At 44.0% G+C, this 24,555-nt stretch overlaps 1 protein-coding gene across 1 annotated transcript; it reads left to right on the forward strand.

The window, feature by feature from the left end:
- The first annotated feature begins 8,028 nt into the window (after positions 1-8,028).
- TMEM169 (transmembrane protein 169) lies at positions 8,029-10,388 on the forward strand. The gene is made up of 2 exons (XM_009876784.1): positions 8,029-8,332; positions 9,766-10,388. The coding sequence occupies exons 1-2, from the start codon at positions 8,029-8,031 to the stop codon at positions 10,386-10,388; spliced, it is 927 nt and encodes a 308-aa protein (XP_009875086.1).
- Positions 10,389-24,555: the final 14,167 nt, after the last annotated feature.

Below are 24,555 nucleotides of genomic sequence, written 5' to 3' on the forward strand. Positions count from 1 at the left end.
ATTCCTGAATTACTCCCGGGGGAATCTTTCACTTCTCTCTCTGTGCAGTTTGGCTCTTCAGCAACTCCTGGGCTGCAGCCAGGTGTAACTTGGAGAAAGTTCTCATCTGAAGCCCCCGCATATCTTCCTAAATGAGAACCACAGGATGTATTTTGATGTTGGCATTTTCAGAGACTCCTTTCCAGACTGGATTTTCAATTGTCTGTGTTTTCTGTTGGGCTTCATGGCTGCAATTTCTTGCTCTCTAATTGCAGGTATTTTTACGTGCGGTTTCCCTGCATTTTGTCTGAGTAAAGCATTAGGGTGCTTGATCTTTCCAGCACAGAGCAGGGCAGGAACGGAGAGGATACCATGATGGTCAGGGATCTGAGTAGGAAAAGAAGGAAAAAGATCCTGAGGCGTCAACACAGGCTCCTAGTTTTCAGTTACTGTAAAAGCCAGGCAAGAGTCCAGCACACAGTAAAATATCCTGGTGAGAGCACTGCATGATCTCCTAAGGAGGGGCAACAAGAGATCTTGCCATCCTTCGCTGAAACAACCATCTGCCAGCCAGGTCTCTACCTAGCTAGGACTGTGCTGACTTGTATTAGTGCAAGTGCTTCGCTGCTTCATGGCTCGGCAGTCTTCAGGGAAAGCAGCTCCCAGAGTTTCTTGCTTGCACATGTGTGTGGGTATGCGGTGTGTAGAAGTTGTTTTGTTGCACTTCGGGAAGGGAGGTGAGCAGCTCAAAACTCTTTTCATGCTTGCTGTGTTGTTACTGTCTTCTAGGCATCGGCTTAGATGCCTAGAGGAGGCATTCCAGCTGCATTTAATATGAATCCTTCAAACTGAGGATGAATCAGGTATTACACCAATAAAGATAGATGCTACATCTGATCCCAGCACAGGGACGCTGCTGTGTAGGCAGGCTGCTGGGCTCACGTTGGTGGGACTGATGTCGTTTGGCTGTTCCTATTGTACAGTGTCATCCGTCGGTGACGTGGTGGATGGAGTAGGAATTGTAATGGGCACCTGCTGCTTCAAGGTGCAGGATGGCCTGCTTTGGCAAATGTCAAAGTGAGGGGTAGAGTGTGTCTCCCCTTTGGTTTTGTCCATTGAGATTTAGGGACTCCTGTTGAGTTTATGCAAGATTCGTATCTAAACCACTTGGTTTGCTTTGAAGATTTCAAACCAACCTCTATTTCCAAGCCATTCTTGTTTTAAAGCCTTGGTTCTCTTCAAAGGCTAATGTGCACATGCCATTCATTGACATTTTTAGCATAGTGTCATAAACATAAAGAAAGATCTCATCCCACGAGCAGTGGGAAGCTTTGAGTCTTTTGTCTCCATTTCTCTTTCTTCTAGCAGTCTGGACAAAGAAGTAGGGAGGCAAGGGAGAAACAGCACTTTGGGCTTTCACTCTAAAAAAATAGACAGACTGGTACAATTTGAGGATTTTGAAAAGTTGGTATGCAAGAAAATCCATTAGACGTTTCATTTAATATAAAGCAAAAGTGCACAGCTATTCTTGTATGCTGTTTTCCAGCCTTCAGTAGTACTGTTCTACACAGCAGTTACTTTTCTGTGACATTTGGAAAAGTTATGGGACAGCAGAGGAAAATAAAAAGAACTGATTCATAAAACAGATGCACTGTAAAATGTCCTTGACTTTAAAAAAAAACCTTTAAAAATGTCATCCAGAAACAATTTACTGACACTTTGGAAAACCTCTCTCCACTACTTTTTTTTATTATTTTGGCTATGTCCATAGAATACTGTCAGCAAGCGTTTGGGTGTCTCACCAAAGGATGGCGGGGAGAGCAAGGGGCCTGAGCTGCCCAGCGTGGCACCACGAGCCAGCAAGCCCTCAATCCCTGCCCAGGCAGGTGTAGTCTTGCTGCAGTGTCTGTGGTGGTCACCGGGTGCTGGCCAGTGCAGGTCCAGCTCATGGTGCTGGTGGGCTTGGTCCAGAAGCAGTGTGAGGCAGCACTGACACTGATGCCATCTGCCAACAGGCAGGAGCCACGTGCCAGCGACAAGTCGGAAGGGTTGGGCAAACTTGCGTCTGTTGGCTCTTGCTTGCAGAGATTGTGTTGCTTATCCGCTCCTCCCTTTGCTTTTAGCTTGAGCTCTTAGCACCCCCTGGTCCTGAGAGAACGGCGTGGGGTGGGGGGGCTTCCTTAGCAAACACCCGTAAAGGCTTTGTTAGCGCGAGTGGTTCCACCGCGTTATTTCCCTGGCCCCGGTGCTCGGTGCTGCTTTCAGCAGCCCGGCTTGAGGTCTGCTCCTGCTCGGATGCACACCCAGAGCATGGTCATTTTTATTGTCTCCTTCGCCAAGAAATGAACGTGCTTTGAAGCTTGTGGATTAAGCAGGGAAGGAAAGATGGATGTGACCTGAGAGCTTTCTCCTGCCTCGCTGGGACGGCATCAGGCGATGTTTCTCTTTGTGCCTCTTGCTTAATGCCACCTGCAGTGGCTGTGAGCAGTGCCACTGCTGTGAGCGGTAATCCTGCTCCCCTTCCTCAGGCGTTCTTTCCTCTAAGCGTAGCTGCTTGGTGATCCTGGTGAGAGAATCCGTCTGGCTGAAAATAACATTTTATTTTCTTTTAAAATGCAAAAGGGTTATTTTCAGTGAGATAAACCTGCCTGTCAAGCTCTCCGCAAGCTGCACAGACGCTCGTACTGATAGGGAGGGGCTGTTCTTGCCTTTTAACATGTCATTCATCACAGCTTTGAGTATTTGCTAGATTCAAGTAATTGTGCGATCTAATTTAAGCTGTTTCACCATGAAATGGAGACAGACATTGTCCTCTGTTTCATCAGGGTGTGGTGAGGATGCGTGTGTAATAGATCATGTGGAGGCATTTAGGTATCTAAAACAATCCAGAGCTGTCGAGGGCGCCCTATCATTTGGCCCTCTACCAGCATGATGTCTGAATTAAATGTGCTTTCTTACACAGGTCTTGCCACACGTTTTTTGTAGGATCTGGGGCTGCATGTCCTGCATTAGACCAGTGTGTTTTGTCATAACATGGTTGACTGGGGACAGACAGATCTGTCCTGAACAGCTGGATGCATCTGATAGCATCTGTGTTTCACGTGCACAATCTGCCAGCAGATAACTCCTTTAAAAATCCTGCATATTGGAAATAACCCTTTGGGTGACATGCATCCTCTGAAACACACACTCGCACAAAATCAGAGGTGGAGTCATGTGGAGAAGGGATCGGGGATGGGAGGCTATGGAGTAAAAGGAACATGCAAAGAAGGTGGGTCTCAAGGTGTGTCTCTGGGGTGAATTTCACCTTATCTCTTCCTCATCCTGGGTAACTCACAGTGCTTCTAAAGCACAGGTTGTTTTTTGTTTCTGCAGATAACCCCTGCATGATATGAATGAAGACACAGTGCCAGTTCTTCTTATGTGTTGTACATTTTATGTGGCTATAAAAATAAAAATCGGTGCTCCTCACTGCTTGCTGTCTACGTTTTTTCCTTTTATGTCTGCTCTGAGCAGTTATAAAAAGGTTACTTGTGCTGCAGCGGGGATTTAAGATTAAGGATTTTATTAGCTTGTGGGAAGGCTCTTCCTGTCTGCATTCAAACTGGATAATTTCTCTTCTGTTAGCAGCAGGATCAGGCCCTGAAAACTGGGGGAAAACACTTTCTTTGACCCAAATGGTGCAAGGCCAAGCTTTTAGGCTCCTGCTTTGTGTGTCAAAGACTAATACTGTCATGGGAAACATGAGCAGCTGTAGCTTTCCTGCATGGTAACAGAAGACTGCGCTTCTAAAAATTCCACTACAGAGTGTTTTTGCAGAACCGCCTCCCCAGGGTTCTCCATCTGTTTTCACACGGAGATTAATAACAAATTGTTTGGCTAATAAACTGCTCCCTGCTATCTCTGAAATGTAACCGTTTCTTTTTCCTCCCTCCCATGGACAATTATTAGATTCCTGTCTGCCCCTCTGCTCCCACGTGGGAGACATCACTAATATTAGATGCACAGCAGTTGTCACCTTCCAGCTCCACAGCAGGGCTTTTAAGGGGTGAAGATCTCAGTGTATGGCTGCAAGAGTTGGTGCTGTGGACGGCTCTGTAGTGCTGAGGGCTGGCCTTGTTCTTAAAGGATGTAAAGAAAAGGAAGAGAGAAAAAATATCCTTTGTGCACACTTCTGTGATTTCTGCCAGAGTCCATTTTTTATTCACATCTATGGAGAAAATATTCCCAGGAAAAATGGGACTGGGGCTTGAATCTCTTTCATTTCATCCATCCCTGCAGGATATGGGGCTAACAGTGGTGTTTTGAAGTGCTCTGGTCAGAAGGTCTGGACCAGGTGGCAGAGGACATCCCAGCTGCTCCATTGGCAAAAACAGATGAGAAAAGGATAAACATCTACTGTGAAAACAGGCTTAAGATAAGGAGGGATCTCTGTGATCTTTCCATCTGACTGCTCCCTAATACAAGCCAGAGGACTTCCCTACGTGAGCACCTCTTCTCATCAAGTCCTGGTGACCAAACTGCTGCCAAGATACCCAGTCCAGATTTGGAAGTTTCCAGTGATGGGACAGCTCTCCACAGCGCTCCATGATGTATATCTTTGTTAAAACACCTACCTAACGTCTGCCTTGTATTTCTATCTTATACTTTTTTGTCTTGCTGCATCCTCTGCTGGATAAGAGGGATCTCCTTCACCATGTTTTTGTTTCTGATGTTGCCATACTGACATCAGATTTTACCTCCTTGTGCCGTAAACAGAATAACCTGAGCTCCTTCACTTCCTTATCCCAAGGGCTCTGACCCAGCCACAGCAACAGTGCTTCTTTGGGGCTTGTCCCCCAGTGCCCAGTCCCTCCTCTCTTCTCAGCTCAGGAGCAAGAGAAGAAGAAACTGAGCTGCCACCCCATGATGTTCCAGCTGTTGAGGTGGTTTTTTTCTAGTCCTGGTGGTAATTCCCAGTGGCAGAAGCTGCTATAGTTGGGGTGGGAACATCAGACATAGCAAAATAACTCAGGGGTCATAGGCATCTTCTGGTCATTAACCAGCATCCCGCCTGAGCAGTGAGCCCAAGAACTGGACACAGATTTCTAGTGACAGATTCAGAAGTGGCATCACCTTGCTCCTCCTCACATAGTCGAGGTTGACATGGTCCTTTAGGCTTTGGCATCGCACTGAGAACTGACATTATCTTACCTACGGTGAGTTTTACCGAGGTCGCAGCTGGATAAACTTTAAGAAAAGTCACAAATCTTTACCTGTAACTTTGTGCTGTTTTTAAATGTTGCTGCGGGTCATCCCCGTTTCAAGGCAGTAGGGACTGAGTGTGGAACTGCAGCCAGGAACTTTGGGAATCGAATCCCACATTGATTTCCCCATCTCCAGACTTTTAGGATATTATCCCAGCAGTGATGCTTTTGGCTTCTCTGTGGCTCCAGACCTGTTTTCTTTTCACCATATCTGGGAGGGGAATCTCACTCTTAGGCTCATTAGGCTCAATCAGGTGATTTTAGGGTTTCATAGATGCAAAACATGAAGTTTTATTGCTGATTCTCAGAGAAGAATGTTAGAGCCTATTGTACCTCCGGGATGCATTTACGACAAAGAGTGAATTTATTCCATAGAATAAAATTATTCAGTTTCCCCATAAAGGTATTTTTAAAAAACACTGAATGAAAGCTTACGTGAATCCCAATGGATGTGAAGAGATCTCGGAGTCCTGCCAGTGTTAGCACATTAAGAGCCAGAACCTGCTCTCTTTGAAGTCAGCGGATGGTTTGCTTTGGAGTTAAAAGGCGGATGTGGAAGGCAAAGCATTAGATTTCACTGTGAAGTTTCTTGCATATCCCATTCCTCTTTCATATTATGGTATGTGGAAAACTGCCTCTCTGCATGCTACTCCCAAACAGATGTAAAGGCCACGTTCCTCACGCAGACAAGGTATAAGAACTGTACTGAGGAATGGCTTCTCATTTATGGGGTTTTTTGGGGGGAGGTGGAGGTGATGAGATGCTTTTCCCAGAGACCTCTGGGACTTTGGGAAAAATTCTCTTCTTGTTCTTGCTCCATTCTCTGTTGAGATTGGACTTTGGAATGGGAGGAGAATACACAGGCAGTGATCTTCAACAACCCCCACGTCGAACCACGCTGATTTGGTACACCAGGCTGGCTCGTTCGTCGTCGTAACTGCCCGTCTTCCTTCTTGCTTCCCTTGATCGACAGTGAAATATTTAAATAGAGTTGCTGCTAGGTAGTACTGAAGTGCAACACTTGATTCTGCAGTGAGGGAAGAAAATTTAGTATTTTATAGAGCTGTTTGCCAGTATGTCTGCAAATTTAGGCATACGTGTTTTGTGGCAGGTGTAAACGGAAAAGGCAATCTAAACAGTCTGTTCCCAGCCGTGCTGCAGAGCTAGCTGGGATGTTCCCTGCACAATGATTTAGAAGTCGTTTGACTTCTGGGGTATGCTGAATCTTGATTTTTTTTAAATTCCATTTTATGTGTCTTCTAATGACCGGGGAAGATTTTGCAAAAAAATATCCGAATTGTGGAGTTCTTCAAAGCCACGCAGAGCCAGCCTTAAGTCTTAAAGAGAAACAATTAAAAAGCATGTGTGCGTGTGAGAGTGTGAGTGTATGAGGCATAAACAGTTGATCTAAAGTTCTGCAAAAAATTTCCAAACAAACCAGCAAAATCTTACGTCTGTGGGAAGACCAGGAGCATACTGCCAAATCTAAAAATGCTCAACTTTTTTCGAGCATCTGTTCAAGTAAAACAATTTCACTGGCATTGTGTGGGCTATAAATTCTGATAACTGTGTTCCTTAGTTTCCTGTTAAAGAGATGACTCAGATACTGCACAGAAGATTAATTATTGGTCATTTTCATTCTTTTAAATATAAATGTTCATGTAAATGTTCAACAGAGCTATTCAGAGTTGTTAAAATGTTATTCAGTGTATTTGGATTTGTACCTAGATACGTTATGAATACTTGGCAGAGTCAGTTTCTTAAATGTTATGAAATCCGAGAACCATTAATCCTGCATCTTCCACATTCATGGAGCAGGATTTGTCTGCCCTGATACATGCTTAATTATGTTTTTTACTTAGGCAGCTTTCCCACAGGTAACAGTGTCACTTGATATTGCTATTAATTTTACTGAAACAAGGAGTAAAAACCTGAACCCTTACATTTATTGCAAAGATTTCTGAATATTTGAGTGGGTTTCCCTGCACAATCAGAAGACTTTGGTGCGGTTTCCAATTCCCTCCCCAATGAAGTCATCTTACTTAAAAGTAATTTTGCTTTAAATCCACTCTATATACTGTGTTTTTAAGGTTTGACAGCACTACCTAATGCTAAATTGCTAAGGTTTGAAACATCATTAATTTTGACATAATTTGATTAATTTTTACAATATCTTTACAACAGGCAGTAGATCAGAAGACACTCAACATGGGAAAGGCTGGCACCAATCCAGCTGTTGCAAAGAGGCTGAGCGCAGTGCTCCTGCCTCTAATCTCAGCCAGCTCCTTAAATCAGTCAACTTCGTTTTTGTCTGTGGTTTCATTTCTTTATTCTCATGCATGTGGGCCAAAACTATTGTTTTCTGTTTGCTTCCAGCATTGCAGAGGAATGTTAATGTGCTCGTTTAATCTCTTCTTATAACTGTTAATACTCTTTCCTTTTCCAGTAGCTTTGGCTTGTTATATTTAAAATTGGAGCCTGAGAATCAGAATTAGGTGATAGTACAAAATATGTATCCATGTAATAAAATTGATGTTCATGACAGTAATAAGGAACTTCAGATGGCATTGAAACGAGTTGGAAGTAACCCTTTGTAGGAAAATTCTAGCTCGCTTTTTTTCTGCTTGGTAAGAAAAAGACACTTTTTCAGCCTTCTCTCTCGTTTTAGGCTGGGAATGGAGTGCGTAGGTTGGATGTCAGCAGCAGGACGTTTTACCTAAATGAAGTATCCATGGCACTGCCGTCTGTCTAATCAATGACTTGTAAGTGCAAGAGCTGTTAGATTGGAAACAAGTGCTACACGATGCCAAGTGAGTTGCTTGAGAGCAGCAGTGGGATGGAGGAGACCGTGCAGAAAGAGAGCAAATCTGGAAGCCAAAGCCCATGCCGTGGCTCCACGAGAAGGGCTGTGGCAACCACCGTCACCTTTGATGGGGAAGCCACTATGGACCGGAGGAAAAAGAAGAAGAAAGAGTCCCGACCTGAGTCAATAATAGTGTATCGGTCAGAGAATGAGAACAAGGTGGAAGAAGAACAGGCGGATGAAGAAGGAGGGGAGAGGAGCTCTGAGGAAGGCTCCAAGTTCCTGGGTCAGTCCACGGCAGATGGTATGTATACCTGGGAACACCCGCTTCCCAGAAACTTTTTTTGATGCCAGCATGCACTAAGGTCCGATGGAAGTGACTGTGGGAACAACCTTCTCCAAGACTACAGGCAAGGAGAGGTTGAGTTCTTACATGAAAACGCTCTGGAGAACAAAAAGCATTACAGGAGGATTTGAGGTGTCTCCTGCATTTTTTTGCAGAGCTTGGTTGTTGCCGCACTCGTAGTGTTAAATGTATGTGCTAGTTGGAGTTGATCCAGAAAAATGCTGAGTGTGCTTTAAGCCAATGATGGTGTGATCAAGCTCCTGTCCATGTCTAAAACAACTGCCTGTTAAGTGAAAGGATGGAAGCAGATGGATTTAGTGGCTCTACCTGTAATAGGGAGTTTTACTCATTATCTAGGATTTGCTGTTGCCTTCTGTTTGCATAGTGTCAGCACAGCTTCCTCTTTAAGAGTGATTATTTGGCAAGGTCATTGCGAGGCATTGTGGAGCCACTTTCGCTTCTGGTGTCTGTCCTGGATACCCTTGCAGGGACGAAGCGTGGGAGGCAGGTCCTATGGTTAATCTTCTTGTGAGGCAGCGGTGCAGGCCAGGAGGGTCTTAGAAGTGACTGCGTGCTCCTGCTCACCAGCTGCACCACATTCCCCCACGATCCCAACCCCTATCCTCATGGCTTATCTGCTGCCTCCTGTTTCTGTGAGACACTTCAAACTGCTAGCCTCCTTTTAAGAGCCTCTGAAGATCTCCTTCCAAACTAGTCAGAATTAAAGACCAGGAGGAAGCATCTTTCAGCCCCATAGAAGAGTTCATGGCCAGTACCATCTGAAACCAATGTCACTTAGAAGCTAAGGTGACTTTAAGACACATCCCGACACTCCCCTGTTTGGTGCCTCTGTTGATCCCTTAAAATGCAAATATAATTTTATGAGGGTTTGTAAGATTTTTATAAACTTCGAAAATTAATTTGGATTGAGAACAGTGCAAATGTTAAGTGAAATATTAGCTATTCAATTATAACTCTGTACGTGGATGTGCTTATTGCAGAACAAGTCTCTTAGGTATATTTATCTAATTCAGGTTATCTGTTATCAGGTTATCTGTGAGGTTATCGGAGAAAACAGGCATGCCATTTTTGGTTCAGTTACCCTGTCTCATTTCTTTCTCATTAATTCCTGCAGCACTTTCCATTCACATACTGTCTCTAGTGCAGATGCTGGAGTCTTCTCCCTTGTGATTTCTGTCATCTGAAATTTTATCTTCTACCTCATTAGCTCTTCTTCTGTTTTCTTCTGTACTATTCTTCTTCATACTGCATTTTTTTTTGCGTTCCATCTTTTCTTTTAGCTATAGCTCCATATGCACTAATTGTCTAATATATCTAATACTCTGTACAGAAAGTAAATCTAATGTAGATAAGTTTGTCTGTGTTTGTAGGTGTCTGGAACATGCCTTTAGACAGCCGATATGTCACCCTGACTGGAACAATCACCAGGGGAAAGAAGAAGGGTCAGATGGTGGACATCCATGTCACCCTAACGGACAAAGAGCTGCAGGAATTGACTAAGTCTAAGGAACCTCCTAAAGAGGACGTACCTGACCAGAAGAAGAAATGTGATATTGGGCTGGACAGAGGACCCCACATCGTCCTCTGGACCATCATCTGCCTCCCCATCATTTTTGTAGTGTCCTTTGTGGTTTCATTCTACTATGGAACCATTACATGGTACAACATCTTCTTGGTGTACAATGAGGAGAGGACCTTCTGGCACAAAATCACCTTTTGTCCCTTTTTGATCATCTTCTACCCAATTATAATTATGGTTTTGTCTTTTTCCTTAGGCCTGTACTCGGCTGCGGCCCAGGTAGCATGGTCCTTTGGGTACTGGTGGCATGCTGTCAGGGACATGGAGAAGGGCTTCTGTGGCTGGCTCTGCAGCAAGCTGGGTTTGGAAGATTGTTCTCCGTACAGCATAGTTGAGCTGCTAGATTCTGATAATATCTCAGGTAGTCTCTCTGGCAAGAGCTCTGCACAGGGTGTTGAGACCTCGGCAGTCTGAGCCTTTGTCCTGGCTAACTGTTTTGGTCCTATGTGAGTGGTTTTCACCTAGAAAATAACAGGCTGATTTTTATATATACATATACATATATATATTTAAACACAAACTTAATGAAAAAAATATTGGGCTGGGAGCGCTCTTTAAATGTCACTGAATGCAAGTGTGCTAGCTTCACGTGGTCTGGGTGGGGAGGTGCATGGCTCATCAAGGATTTGTTACCTGTTTTAGCTGATTACAACTTCTGGGAATGGTGAGCAAATCCGGGTCCGTGGGGCTCAGGCTGTTTGTGGAGTGGCAGAGATACCTACGGAAAAGTCCACTTCTGTAAAGCTAGATTTTACTTTTCAAGAACAGGACATAATAGTGAGCCACTGACCCAGTGAAAAGAAGTCTCTGCTCAGGGGATGAACTTCAGGAGATAGGAACCCATTCAGAGGTGAAGGCTAAATTGCAAAATGTGTGATGTTCCTGCAGTTTTCCTAGAAAAGGTCCTTCCAACAAGTCCAGCAAACTTTCCAGGTAGGCTGACTGCTTAGACACTGTCAGAGTCTGACAAACAGACCACTGGAATAGTTGTGCCCAGCCTTTCCCTGCAAGGGGACAGCATAGCCTCCAACAAAAGGCACACGAGCTCTGCACTGACCTGAAACGCACCCATCACCTGCTGGAGGAGTAGGACTTGCTCTGTAACGCAGTGCATGAGGACCTGGCAGGTGTGTCACCAAGCGCCCTCAGGTGACTGTAGGTACACAGATAGGTGCTGCGTTATAAGGGAAGAAAAACCTGCTCTGAGGAAGGGTGATCAGTTTGCATGTTCCTGCAGGGCAGGTATGGGCAGGTGGTGCCCGTATTTAGGGAGGTGGAGCTGAAGGTGCTTGAGGTGGGAAGGTCTCACTGAAACAGTCGTTCTGTTTTTCAGATTGCTCTTACGGAAGAGCTGCTGGACCTTCCCTTTCAGAACATGGGCATCCCTCGGCCCGTGTTCGATAATGCCTCAGCTCTGGAAATCTGCGTCGCCTGCCCACTTCCTGGTTGATTACGTGGAAAAGAAATGGACTATACATCCTCTTCCCCTCATATCTCATTTTCATAATTGATCTCCCTCCTTTGGGAACTTTGCATGGCATCTTAGTGGGCTCCCAGACCAGGCTGAGGTGGCCACCATAGGGTGGAGAAATTTTAGTTGTATCTTTAAAAAAATGACTAGCAGAAAAGTTCTTTTTCTAGATTGACTGTTGGAGATTTGCCCTAAGGAAGACACAAAGAAAATAAAAGAGATGTGTAGCGGACTCTGATGGGGACTGAGCCACATATCTGAGACATAATTAATTTTTTAAGTGCTCTAGTTCAGCTGGTGCTGCTAGAAAGCCTGGCTCAGCTCCAACCCAGAGAAGCTCCCCATTTGCATGCATGTAAGTAGGTAATTTGTAGTGTGCGGTCAGTCAGGCTGCACAGTCACTCGTGTCTGTATCGGTGTTTCACTTCCCCGGTCTCCCTACCAGAGGGGGAGCTGTTCTAGTTTTAGGGTGGTAAAGAGAAGCATGAAGAAGCTGGATTTCACAGGAACTGCTGCTTTGTGTTGCATTTCAAGAATTCACTCAAGACTGCACTGTCCGTTCTGGTTAGGGCATCTGGGAACTGGGTGATGAATAAACAAGTCCATCCTATCCCCTAGGCCTGACTCTGAGAAGTAAGAAAAGTCCCTGCTGTCCCCTTTTGTGAAGTCCAGCCAAAGCAGCCTCTTAGTGCTGGCCTGAGGATTAACTGTGTGAATAGTATTCAGGCCAAATATCAAGAACAGGCTTGGCCCCACACTTCACTGACAAAGCAGAGGTGTTCCCTGGGCACAGGTACAGCCAGGCTGTGTTTGCTGCTTCCTGATGTGCAGCTTTCAGTTTTTACTGGCTAAGTCTTTACAGGCAATGACCAGCTTCCAGCCAAAAAAAAGTAAAACAGACCTCAACATGTGATGCAATAGCAGGTAACTCAGTGGGGTTCAAAGGGGCTGACATGTGCCTGGGTTCAAGCAGTGAAATGCCTTTCACAGGGCTGTTTCAGTTGGGGAACGTGATATGCCTCTGAGTTAATAAAGAAGCTGAGGATAAGTCATGCCAGTGCTGGCAGTCCGTGGTGACCCAGCATAGCCACTCTGCCTAACACAGCTCCACATGGAAATCGCCGGCTTCCACATGGCTGGAGGGTGGGAAAAAGTGTCGACTGACAAGCATTAATGGGAAGGAAGGCCCGCTGGCAAGTGTTCTCACGCTTTGCCTTGGGGGGACACTGCTGGCATGAAAGGAGAGGATTGTGTATCTTGGCCCCAACATGCAGCAAACAAGTGGGTTTGGGGAAGGATGGCTGGCAAGTGTGCATTGCTGCTGCAGGAGAAAACCTAATTCAGCTGTCACTGCCAAAGAGCAGCTGTTCAAGGGTAGACGAAAGGCTGGGGTCAGCAGCACAAAGAGCCTTCAGCTTACAGAGGGCTTGAATGATAAATACCAGCTCATTACAGAGTACCACCATGTGAAATGTCTGCTGAGCTGCAGGATTTACTTTTGGGACTGCACACAGCCTGCCGGAGTGGAGACGAAACCAAATCTGTGCCTCTTACTGCTACGCAGACACAAAGAAGCGTCAGAGAAGTCAGAGTACCTTCCCTATGCCACGGCAGCTATACTTCTGGGTTTGGAGGCCACCTTTTTGGGGATATAATGGAACAATCCTTCATGCGTTTTCTACTCCTTTACATTTAACCAAGCTTGCCTCTGCTCCTGCCAAAATCAGAGTGTTTGGCCATTGATTTTAGTGGGGGCTGGTTTAAGCTTGGGGTCAGTTCTGGTGCTATTTGTAAAAGTTCTAATCAAACTTTTCTCAAAAGACCTCTGGATAGCTTTCTCTCTTGCCCATTATTCCCCAAAGAGGTTTGCCTGCTGCAAAATACATAATCATTATCAATTGTAATAGAAAAAAGCACAAAGTTTTGTCTTGCTCTACCCTTGCTTTCAGAAGCTCACGAGTAATTTGTGCTTATGTGCCACTGTCCAACTGCAGGGAGTTTCAGTTATTCTGATTGTTGAGTATGTTTCTGGATGCGCTAGTCTGGATTTATTTTTTTTAGTAAAGATAATGTGTGTTTGCTGATTGTTATTTTTAATTGCATTCCCTTTTCCCATCCTTGCTGGCCTGGGTGGAGAATAAAGATGTACGTGGCTTTAGAAGAGTGTTGCTTTCATGCTTCTGCTTAACTTTGTGTTAAAAACAGTGCTGTGGGATGAACACAGTCATTCTATAATTGATTACAAATCATTATCCTTAAAAAACCACTGTAAAGTGTGTCTGAAATGGGTGTCAGTTCTACCTTGTCAATCTGTGCCTATCCAGAATCGTAGAATCATAGAATGGCCTAGGCTGGAAGGGACCTTAGAGATCATTTCATCCAACCTTCCTGTCATGGGCAGGGACACTGTCAGATTTTTGGGGTTTGGCTTCTTTTTTCATAGCACACAAATGAAAACTTTTGATTTAATTTCACTCGTTGGGTATCTATTTGGCTTTAGCCCCTCAGATCTGTGGGGAGGGACACGCATCTGTACCGAAACAGGAAGTACATTTGTCTCTGCAAATATGGTCTGTGTGTCTATGACTTGGAGCTGCTATTTACACAAGATTTCTTACAACCCCTAAGTACTCCAGACGTGTCTCTGACAAGTCAAAGGACAATCCACCAATACAGTTCTTTGAGGTATCTAAATATTAAATGACACCTTTGGCGCCTGCCCACAGCCTCACTACAGTCCTACCCTCTTGCTAGCAGAGGGCAAGCACTTACTTGACATTTTCTTTCTTCTAAGAAGGAGACATGGACCTCTGGAGAACCCAGCTGAAATTCCTAGCTGAGGGTTAAGAGGGTTTCAGTGTAAGAGCTCTTTGAGCTGAAAGGGTACCTGCCGGTGATTTCTTCAAGCCAGCAGTGCCATGTCCAACACGACAGCTGGGAACACCAGGAAGGTGCTGTTGGTGTGATGTGTGCTGCAGATGTTGCCAAAGGAGCAGGATTCCCTGTGTGGTGGAGGTACACTGGGGACTTGCCACCTCCAGTGAAGAGCCTGGTGAAGGATATTTGGCTGGTGTGGCAGGGTGGGATGGAGGTGGCGAGCCCAGAGAATTAGCTCATAGGGCTTTGCAGTTCTCACCTCTGAGGTGTAAGACAATAATTTTATGAGGTAATGGGCAGCAGTGAGAGAGACTCTTATTGAAGAGCCTTGCACCAGACAAAACACACCCGTATGCCTGCACCATGTACTTCAGCAGGGGAAGAGATGGTGCTGGTACTGCCTGCTGGTACCCTTTGCATTCTGTTCTTTGAGACCAGAAACAATCACTGTGCTTTTAACCACAGTTAGTCTCGCTAATTCTCCCTTCGAATCCCTTGGGCCAGTGCTTTGAATCCTGAGGCTGGGGTCATGCAATTCCTCACCCTGAGATTGTCAACAGGGGCTGCTCTGTGGATCCATGTGGTGGCCCCCCCGGATACCTTTCTGAAGCTGCAACCACTAGATAAGAAAAGCTACTCCAGTCTGCTCTTCCACACTAAGTGTGCAATTACACTAGAATTAAAGAGAGAAAGTAAGGATGCACAGCCCATGTTCCTGTACTGTTATGGACACGATTTTGCTCAAAATTTACACAAGCCCTTTTTGTCCCAGACAGTCACTGCCTGTGGGACCAGTGCCCTTCCACTTCTTTCTAAAGACTTGTCAGTGAGGAGCCAGTTAGATTAACACAGGTTCATTTCTGAGTAGATTAGTCCATACAAATTTATTCCTTGTATGGAAATAGGAACTCGGAAAAAGAGAAGCTGAAGCAAATTCAGGGGGCTAATCCACTTGGAAGCGCAACTTTGCAATTCATTTGGTGAATTAGAAGGGACATCATGTTTGCTTTTCTTAACTACCAAAGCATGATTTCTCTTGGAATGGGCAGCCCTTTAATGATGAGACAGGGCTTGTGGTTATGTATTTGATCAGGGTAAATTACCAGGGATTCAAAAAGCTCCCTAAGCATCCTTTCACATGAACAGGTGAAATGTGACTGCATGTGAACAAGCAGCCCAGAGAAACAAGGCTTGACGGGCTCTCATGGGTCCCCCTTGGCCAGCCAGTGTCATTAATTTTCTGTCTTACCAATTTCTCGTCATTACACCATAGCTGAAGTCTGTCAAAATGCACTAAAACAAAGAGAATGCCTGAGTCAGGCCAACAGCGTGTTTGTTCCTGTGTTAAAAAAAAGCCCTTGCTTCTAGTGTGCTAAAAGATAAAACCTTCCCCCAAAAATAGAGCAGCTAAAATCTGTTGCAGTTTGCATCCATTGAAATTAGGTATGCCAGGGATGAATTTGACCTGGAGCTCTCGTAAGACATAAAGTTTCCCAACCTTTTCCCAAACGTTTCTTCCAGCAGCTGCAAATATAACGTCACATGATAAAAAAAGAAAAAAAAAGATTAACTACTGAATTTGATAGTATGTTCTGCCTCCACCTCTCAGGCAACATGTTGCCTCAGGGCTTGGTTTATTACAAGTTCCCGCATCAATATTGTATATTAAGACCAATATATTTCAGGGTGCCTTCACCTGTCTCTGTATGTACACCAAATTCTTTCAGCTCCTACAGTAATAAGGTAAGTGAATAAATTATTTCTACTATAAAATAACACCAAACTGGCTCATTGTAATATAACACAAATACAGCTTAACTTATTCTAGTCTGGTTTTCTGAATCACCTGCAGTTGTGATCCTAACACCACCAAATTTCACAAAGAAACTGAATGGCTTTTACAGTATCAATGCTGGGCAGGAATCCAACAGCTCCTAGTAGGGGTAGTTTACCCAAGGAGAGCAAGCCTTTTATTCAGTCTTTCTTTCTAAAATACATTACTTGTCCTTAACTATGGAAGTGTCAGCTTCTAATGTCTTTCACTATGATGTATTTAAATATATTTGTAGAGAGGTGCCCTTAGAACTACAGGCAATTTCCAGTATATCCTTCCACCATAATGGAGATTTTCCTTAACAATTTCAGCAGAATTAATAAATGCAAGCAATTAATTAATTTACTCAGATGAACTCCCCTGTGACTTAAGAAACTAACAGAAATAATCCCTAGTATCCGCATGCAGTAAAAAAAAATAGTGAAATACTTGATGTAGTAAGCGGTACCATCCGAGGGCACATGTAGTGTCATTGCTAAATGACATCTCGGCTCTCACCAAACGTGTGCTGGTAGAGCTGCCGTTAGTGACTCCAAGCAGACAATCATATCGCCTCCTCTGCAATGCGATTACACACCACTGAAGCCATCGACTGTAATATTGAGACAGGCTCTGAGGCAGAAGTTTCATGCGGTGGTAATGAGTTCAGCCAGCCCCATGATTACAGCAGGATGGCTCTGATGCTCCAGTCTCACCTGAACAGCAAGTCTGTTTCAATGGCTAAATTTGCCACTTATTTTAATAAGAAGTTTTAAAAATTGGAATGTCTGCCTTGCCTAGAACAAAAAAATCAGCCATCAGTTGTTGTCATCTTGATGACTCCTGTCCCTCCAAGGAATTCCTACAAAAAATAACTGACAGGGAAAACTTGAAATTATTCTTCTGCAGCCTCTACATCTGACACTGTTATGTATCTGCTAGTGCCATAGGTTAGCATCAATTTGCACAAATAAAATACAAGCTGAATCCCTTCATCTTTCAAACAGCAGCTCCCCCCGTCACACTGCTGCTTTATTCCCCAAAGCTGTACAAACTGTGAACTCCCAAGAATTAAAAGCTTTAAAACACGACGTCCCATCCTCCATGTTGCAGTGCTTCATTTTTAAAGTGCATTAAGGCTGATATTTCTCTAAAGAACCAGACTCCCACCCTTTCAGTCTGATTCCAGTCTGCTTCCAGGTGCAGGAAAACAAAAAGGGATTTTAAAAGCGATCCTCTCTCCCAGTTCGGAAAGAGCCTTGTTCAGCAGCTGAAGACTCTCCCCATCTCCTTCCGCAGGCTGGTCGGGTGGATCCGGAACAAATCCTGTGCTACAAGGATTAAACTGGACCATTAGCCAGCACGTGTGTGCGCGTGGTGCGTACGTGCACGATGCTGGTGGGGGGAGGATGAAACCGAGAGGATACTAAAGGCTTATCCTTGTGCATCCGCAAAGAAAATCCTCCGCACAGCGAGTTATCCTACTAGCTTGGCCAGAACAATCCTGCTGCATGAAAGCGCTTTCCAGAGAAGCCAAAACCACAGCTGGATTGCTGATGGCTGCAAACAAAGCCCTCCTGCACAGAGAGCTGAGACAGGGAGAAAGACGGTGAAACAAAGAGCACGTGGAGAACTGGGATGGATGAGTTTCCGCTGCTGCAGGCATGCAGTCTGAATTGGCAGCAGCCAGCATCATGGCCTAAATGTTGCTGCTTTGCTGTGTCCTCTAATGCAGTCTGCATTTCCCCCATTTCTAAGGTGCTGTTTCACTTTCCTGGCATCTACTTTGTACTTACTACCTCTTCCTAAAGCACTGGCTTTAACTTTTTTTCAAACACTATTTGATACTCTTTCACTCAACTGTTTCTTTCCCAAAGCGAGCGTATCTGACATGGACTCTCCGGTCCTCTCCAGGAAACCAAGTGCTCTGGAGTCCTGTTAAGCCAAACAATTTCTATTAATTTTACAGAAAATCAGACCCTACACTGCTGACAGTCCTCTAAAATGTAATAAATAAATCATCCGTTCTAATGGATTTAACAACTAATCCAGGAAAGTCTGCCCGAGTTATTTCAAGAGTAGAAACGTGTCACATGTTTTCAGGTTTTCAGTTACTTAGCAGCGGGAAATATTTCACCTCTCATGATACCAGGGTCAGTGGCCCTCACATCACTCCCCTCAGAAATCCTTTGGCTAATCCATGGATTTAGAACTCATGAAAACATCATCCTAAGCAGAAACTCAGATGAAGGAAGAAATTTTAAAATCTATCTTCAAAAAAAGTGCAATGTAGAAGTATATATATGTAAATATATATATGTAATTGTCTAATTTTTGCTACACCTTTATGCAGAAACTCCTCTGCAGTCTGGTGGTGCTTGCTGATGTACGCTACCTAATTTAGCAGGCAGTAGTCCTTCCTCTGCCAAGGTTGCCCTCCAGTGGCTGAATTGAAAAACTGGGAAAAAAGGCCACTGCAGTATTTTTTTCCTGCCTTAGAGATGCATCCAAAGTCTACGTGCCATGAAAGCGCAGTGGCAAATACCGAGAAGTTACATCGTGCCATTTTTGATATATTCATATAAAATGAATCCCTCCCTCCCTGTTCCTTACAGGTCCGTCTCAAACACAGGAGTTCTGCTGTTTGTCCGGTGTGCCGAGCTTACACAGTGGGGCACGTGAAAGCATTATAATGAGAATTAAATGCCTTTTGGCTTGCCTTTATATTTCAATTGCTCTTGTAGTTCAAAGCCTGGCCAAACCCATCTGCACAGATCGTGCAAAGTAATCTCTCAATAATACATGCCACTGAGATATATAAGGAATTCCCACAAATACTTCTTTTTTTTCTGCAAGAGCATGTGATTTATATCACATGCTGTTGCAAAAAAAAAAAAAAGGTAAACTTGCATGTGGCAACACAGGCGCAAGGATTTCAAAAGCTACAAATGTCTCTCAAGTCTCAGTGCCCCTCTGAGGTGCCTTGCTTCTAATTGTTTCAGAACCTTTAGCATAATAAGGCATTTTCTGTGTTGAAAGTGAAGCTGCTTTCACGAACGGCCGCGAGTGCTCAGCGCTTAGGCAGATCAGACTGTATCTCAAACCGAGCTAAGAAAATGTGACTCCCCTAACCAGTGCCTACTGGTGAGAGAACCTGTGTTCAAGTGATTTGTAAATAATTTGATTTGTGATTTGTAAAAAACCTGTTAACTAAAACCAGAGAATTTAATTCTTAAAATGTCATTCAGTTACCATAATCATAAGAATTTCCTCTCTTGCTCTGTGTCTCCCAGTTTTTGTAACCAATGAGGCAAGAATCTTAGGACTCCTTTGCTTCACAGCCCTGAGTTTATCCCAACATGTATCAAAAAAGACTAAGGCATTGCAAGACAAAAAAAGGACCTGCTCTTGCAGTTGAGTCAGTAAAACATACAGGCACAAAGTACATGGTTGAAGTTGAAAGAGAAGCTTTAATATCAGAATTTCCTCACATTTTGGAGCAGGACTTCTGCAACTTTAATATTCTCTTTACTTATTAAAGAAAAGCTCATTAAAGAAATAAAATTAAATTCTATTGTATAGACTCTTCCTGAAGGCTACATGGGTTTCAGCTGAGCTGAAGCTTTTGGACCCACAGCATATGCTTCTGCCTTTTGAGCTAATTAAATACTTGATAGCTGTGGAAGGCTGTCCATTTACACAGGTCACCTGCAATCAGGTAGGAACACTATTAACAAGAGCAGCAAAAAGTGATTCAGGATAAACCAGAAAAAATCAGAGTGTGCTTAAACAGTGGAGTTGTTTTCAAATCAGCTGAGCCAGGTGAATTTCATCCAAGGCAAGCACAAAACCGGCTAAAACACTCTCTGCATCATTAATGATTTTCTTTGAAAAGACGGGTGAGATTAAAGGTAGAACTTCTACTTTTTGAAAGGATTGAGAAGGTGCAAGGACTATTTGTGCTCTGGTTGCTGAAAACTGGCACAACAAATAATTAAAATGTTTTGTGTGCTCAGAAGATAGTAAGTAAATGTAAAAATAGGTTGGTATTTTTTTTAAAGGACAAATAGTGTCAGATCAACTTTGTGTGTGTGTGAGACAGGGAAAGAAACAGGCTCTTTGGGATAGAAATTATTTACTTTGATTTTAATAAGGCTTTGATCTTGTATTAAACTACATTCTCATAAGCACACTAGGAAGCTGTTGTGTATTTTGATGTATGATAAAAAAGCTGTGAAAGTAGCTAGAACATGACATACAGACCTGTGTCTAGTGGCTATTCCAGGGGTGGCCATCTCGGGCTGAGCACTTTTCCTGCCTGACTTCACTGAAGACAAAATATGCTTTTGAAATACAGAAATGACACCAAAAAGGAGAGGTACGGCAAGCACGATAAAGCACTGAGAAGATTAGAACTAAAAAAAATGATCATAGCAAATTTCATAAATGATCTGAAAGAAAAAAAACACAGGATGTGACTTTTTAGGCAACTGTGCTGTTCATTGGGAATAACGACCATCAGGTGGAAGAACTACTGGATGGGCAGCGATTCTGAAGGATAGTATGTGCGTGGTACAGAGGAGTACGAGACTCGTCATGACTCCACAATCGTGTAAAAAACGTAAGTACCACATGGGGAAATGGGATTGTGACCAGAATGGTTTGTGACTTCACACGTTCCCTCTCTACTGAGGTGTCTGCTGGGGCATCACAGCCGGTGGAAGCTTTTCCTCTGCCTGAGAAACGTGTGTTAACGGCATCGTCTCGGGAAGAGAAAGGAACTGGTCAGAGTGAAAGAGGAGGTTGTAAATTTAGCATCTGGAGTGGGGGACAGTGAGGAGGAAAAGCAACAGTGATGCTGTCTTTTGGAAGAGGAGATAGGTATGTGGGGCCTCCCAGCTGGAGCCATTTCTGCAGTAATCCCTGTCTCCTCTGTGGTGGTGCAGCACCAGTTGTGGGTTTGCTGCTTTGACGTAGTACAGGTATCAGCTGTGATTCACGCATTTGCCACTGTCCAAGAGCCCCTGAGCTAAAAGTACCTGGCAGGAAACACGCTAAGTAGCTCATTACTCCTCCTTATTACGTTTTTCTTCTGTGTTTTCAAGCAAGATTGGATGGTGGTGTAATCCTTCTGATTTCACTTTCTAGTTTTCCTACTACAATCATTTCCTTATGTTTCCTAGTAGGCTCATTTTTTTCCATTGCATGAACAGAGCAGGCAGACCCACAGATGGAAATCCCCAGAAGGATTTTTTTTCCCTGAAATTATTTTTTTTGTTCATTAAAAGCACAGTTTTATGATGTGCCAAGTGTTCATGAGTCATAGCCAGCTAGAGGACAAGTCCTGCTAACTTACAGCTGATCCTCAAAGGCAAAGAGGTTTGCTTTGGAGAGTGAAACCAGTGTTTGAGATCTTTTCCCTGCAGGTGTATTCCAGAGAAGCAGTTAAGCAAAGACAGTGTGTTAGGCTTGTATCTCTTGGGAAGGACCATCAGGAATTGCTAAATAGATATAATAAAAACTAGTGTTGGTCTGCTCCACAATTCTGGCATGCACTTGCAAGCAGGTGTTTGGAAAGACCTCTTGGGAGAAGACAACTGTGCGCACCTCATGAAGCCCAACGCGGGAGGACGGTAACAGATGTGCTTTTAAGCTCTGCTTTGCTTTAGGTGCCAATTTCCTGTCTACTTTGTCTTGCAGCTTGCTGCCAAGCTTGTACTGGTAGAAATACAAAGCTGATTGGTGTCACAATGTCCTTGCTCTGCTTTGTTTATCTCTGTAGAAAATCAGTTCATAATTCCTCAGTTTATAGTTAGTGCCCGCTTCTATGTATGAACCCAGGCAAAGAAGAGGTAATGATTGCAAAGTTAATTCTTTTGTGGAAAGTTCTGCTTCATGTATCTATTTCAATAAAACTGTTGGCTTAGATCCCAGATGGCTATGGTATTCCTCTTCCCACCAGGCATTTATCCAGAGTTTTACCCTGTGGGCAATTGCTCCAAGAGGGAGAAAGGCCAAGTCATCTTTCTACTTTTACATCAAAGCCATTCACATTTGCCCAGCGCTGCTGTAAGCAGCTGGATCCCAGCTGCAACTCTCTGCATAATCCATTCCTTCTTGTAACAAAACAGAGAAGCTGTTTTCCTTGCTGCCTTGCAAAAGCGTTGAGTGAAGTTAGACACAAAGGCGGGCCCCTCATTGCTATTTCCCAAGAGCATATTTAATCCTGGTTTAGGTTTTTGGGGGAAGAAAAGTAACCAAAACCCGAGTAAGCAGCACAATGAGAACCTCGCTGGAACTGAGGTCTAACGCACTTTGTTGCAAATGGGATTACAGTTAATCATCCTGGACGCCGAGTCCTCTGAGACCTCACGTATTTATTATTTATACCCAGAGACTGCCATTCTGTCACATGGAAATGGCCAATTAATCACAAGCATGTTTTGGCATGTGTTTACAAGCAAAAATCTCCAAGTCTTAATCCAGGCTAACAAAGCCCCAGTGTCCCCAAGTGGAGTTGACCGGTGAGATCTGATGATGATTACCTGTCAGAGACCGCTGGGCAGACTTCATAGAATCATAGAATTGTCAGGGTTGGAAGGGATCTTAAAGATCATCTAGTTCCAACCCCCCCCCACCATGGGCAGGGACATCCCCCACTGGACCACATTGCCCAGAGCCCCATCCAGCCTGGCCTTAAAAACTTCCAGGGATGGGGCTTCCATCATGTCTCTGGGCAACCTGTTAAAGGAAAAGGAAATAGGGATTAAAGTTTGTTTCAGAAACGATTAATCAGTTTTCCTCTGAATGGTGGATATAGCTCTGAAGTGATCTGGCAGCGTGAATGTGTGAAGGGAGAGTGCTTGGGTTTATTGTTTGTGTATTTTGCTGGAAGAGTTATAAGACCCCGTTTATGCCAGAGAGCTAACATGTAGGAAGTTCACAGCTGTAGCTTTTCAGTTACAAGTGTCTTTGGCTTTACTCAGATGCTGGGTTGGGTACACCAGCCTTCCTGCAAAGCAGAGCTTCCTAGGTCATACCCAAACTAGGTTTCTCCCACTAATATTTACAATTACTGTTTTAGCTATAAGAGTTTGGACCAAAGCCTGGGATTCATCTTTTGTGTCAAATACAGAATTCAGAGAGGACTATGAAGCGTTTTATGTCAACATTCCGTGCCAGTAGTCGGGGCTGGGGTTTTACTTCCCAATCCTGGCATAAGAATAAAATGTTCATTGATTATGATGCCTGGCAATCTGCTGGTGCACGAACAGCCCTTGCTGAGGCAATTGATCAGTTGTTGTTTCTCTGCTCTCCCATTTGTGTGTTTGTTTGCACACCTTTTCTTATGCCCAGACTGCAAGCTATGCTGGAAATCAGTTGGGCTGGGGGCTGCCACTCCAAGGCCAGAAGCTTTTGGTATGTGCTGAGCACTCCTCAGGACTCAGATAACATCAGAAATAATGATAATAATAAGCAGACCTGATTTCCTTGGCTAATTAATCTGAAATCTCCTTAGAGGCATTCAGGAAGACAATGCATAGCTTTCTCTTTCAGTTGCTAACTGGCTTTTTTTGTCTACAGGTTTCCCATAAAATAATTGTTACGTTGCTAAGCTGCTCTGCTCCTCTGATGTGCAAAGCGCTTTGAAAAGAGAATCCTTCAATTACCAATATTCCCAAAGAATGGTGCTGTAGTAAGGAGGGAAAGGGGATTTTTGTCTTCAGACATCACTCTATATAAAAAGCAAACACCTGTATTTGCAGGGTCAGTCTTCTGGTACAAGAGTTTTGAAGCGTTCATAAGAGATTTACTCTTTTGTAGCTATACTAATATCACGCTTTGCACTCTGTTTTGAGAATAATTATAGACAAAACGTGGGGTTTGAGATACACCGAGAATAGGAAGAATACTGGTAATGATATTCTCAAAGGATAAACGGAAGGTAATGCAGCACAAGTGCTCAATGTATGTGATGAAATATTTGCCATTCTCTACACATCTCTGCTGATGATTTAATACCCAACTGGCTGCAAGATATGTGATATAGCATCTATTATACTTGGATTTTTAAAAACTGACAGGTTTCTGTTTCATCAAACCACCTAGCTGCAATTTGGTTCAGAAATTCTCTCTTGTTGTTAACGCTGGGAGGAAGCTAGTCTTGTACTAACGTTTAATCAAATAATTCTGCCCCACTGATGATCCACATGAACAAGGCGACTTACCAGATGCTCCTGCGCACCCCAGAGCCCTGAACCGGTGATGATGGGGAATGGCTGCTGCTCTCTCAGGGCAGGTGTGTCCCGCAGGACCCTGCGATGCGGTGAGGAGCAGGATGTGAGCCCTGCGGGGCGGGTGGCAGAGGGGGTGAGTCAGGGGGTGCTCAGAGGCAGGAGAGGACACGAGGACCACTCTGG

The sequence above is a fragment of the Apaloderma vittatum genome, unplaced genomic scaffold (genome assembly GCF_000703405.1).
Source record: "Apaloderma vittatum isolate BGI_N311 unplaced genomic scaffold, ASM70340v1 scaffold15659, whole genome shotgun sequence".
Classification (NCBI taxonomy): domain Eukaryota; kingdom Metazoa; phylum Chordata; class Aves; order Trogoniformes; family Trogonidae; genus Apaloderma; species Apaloderma vittatum.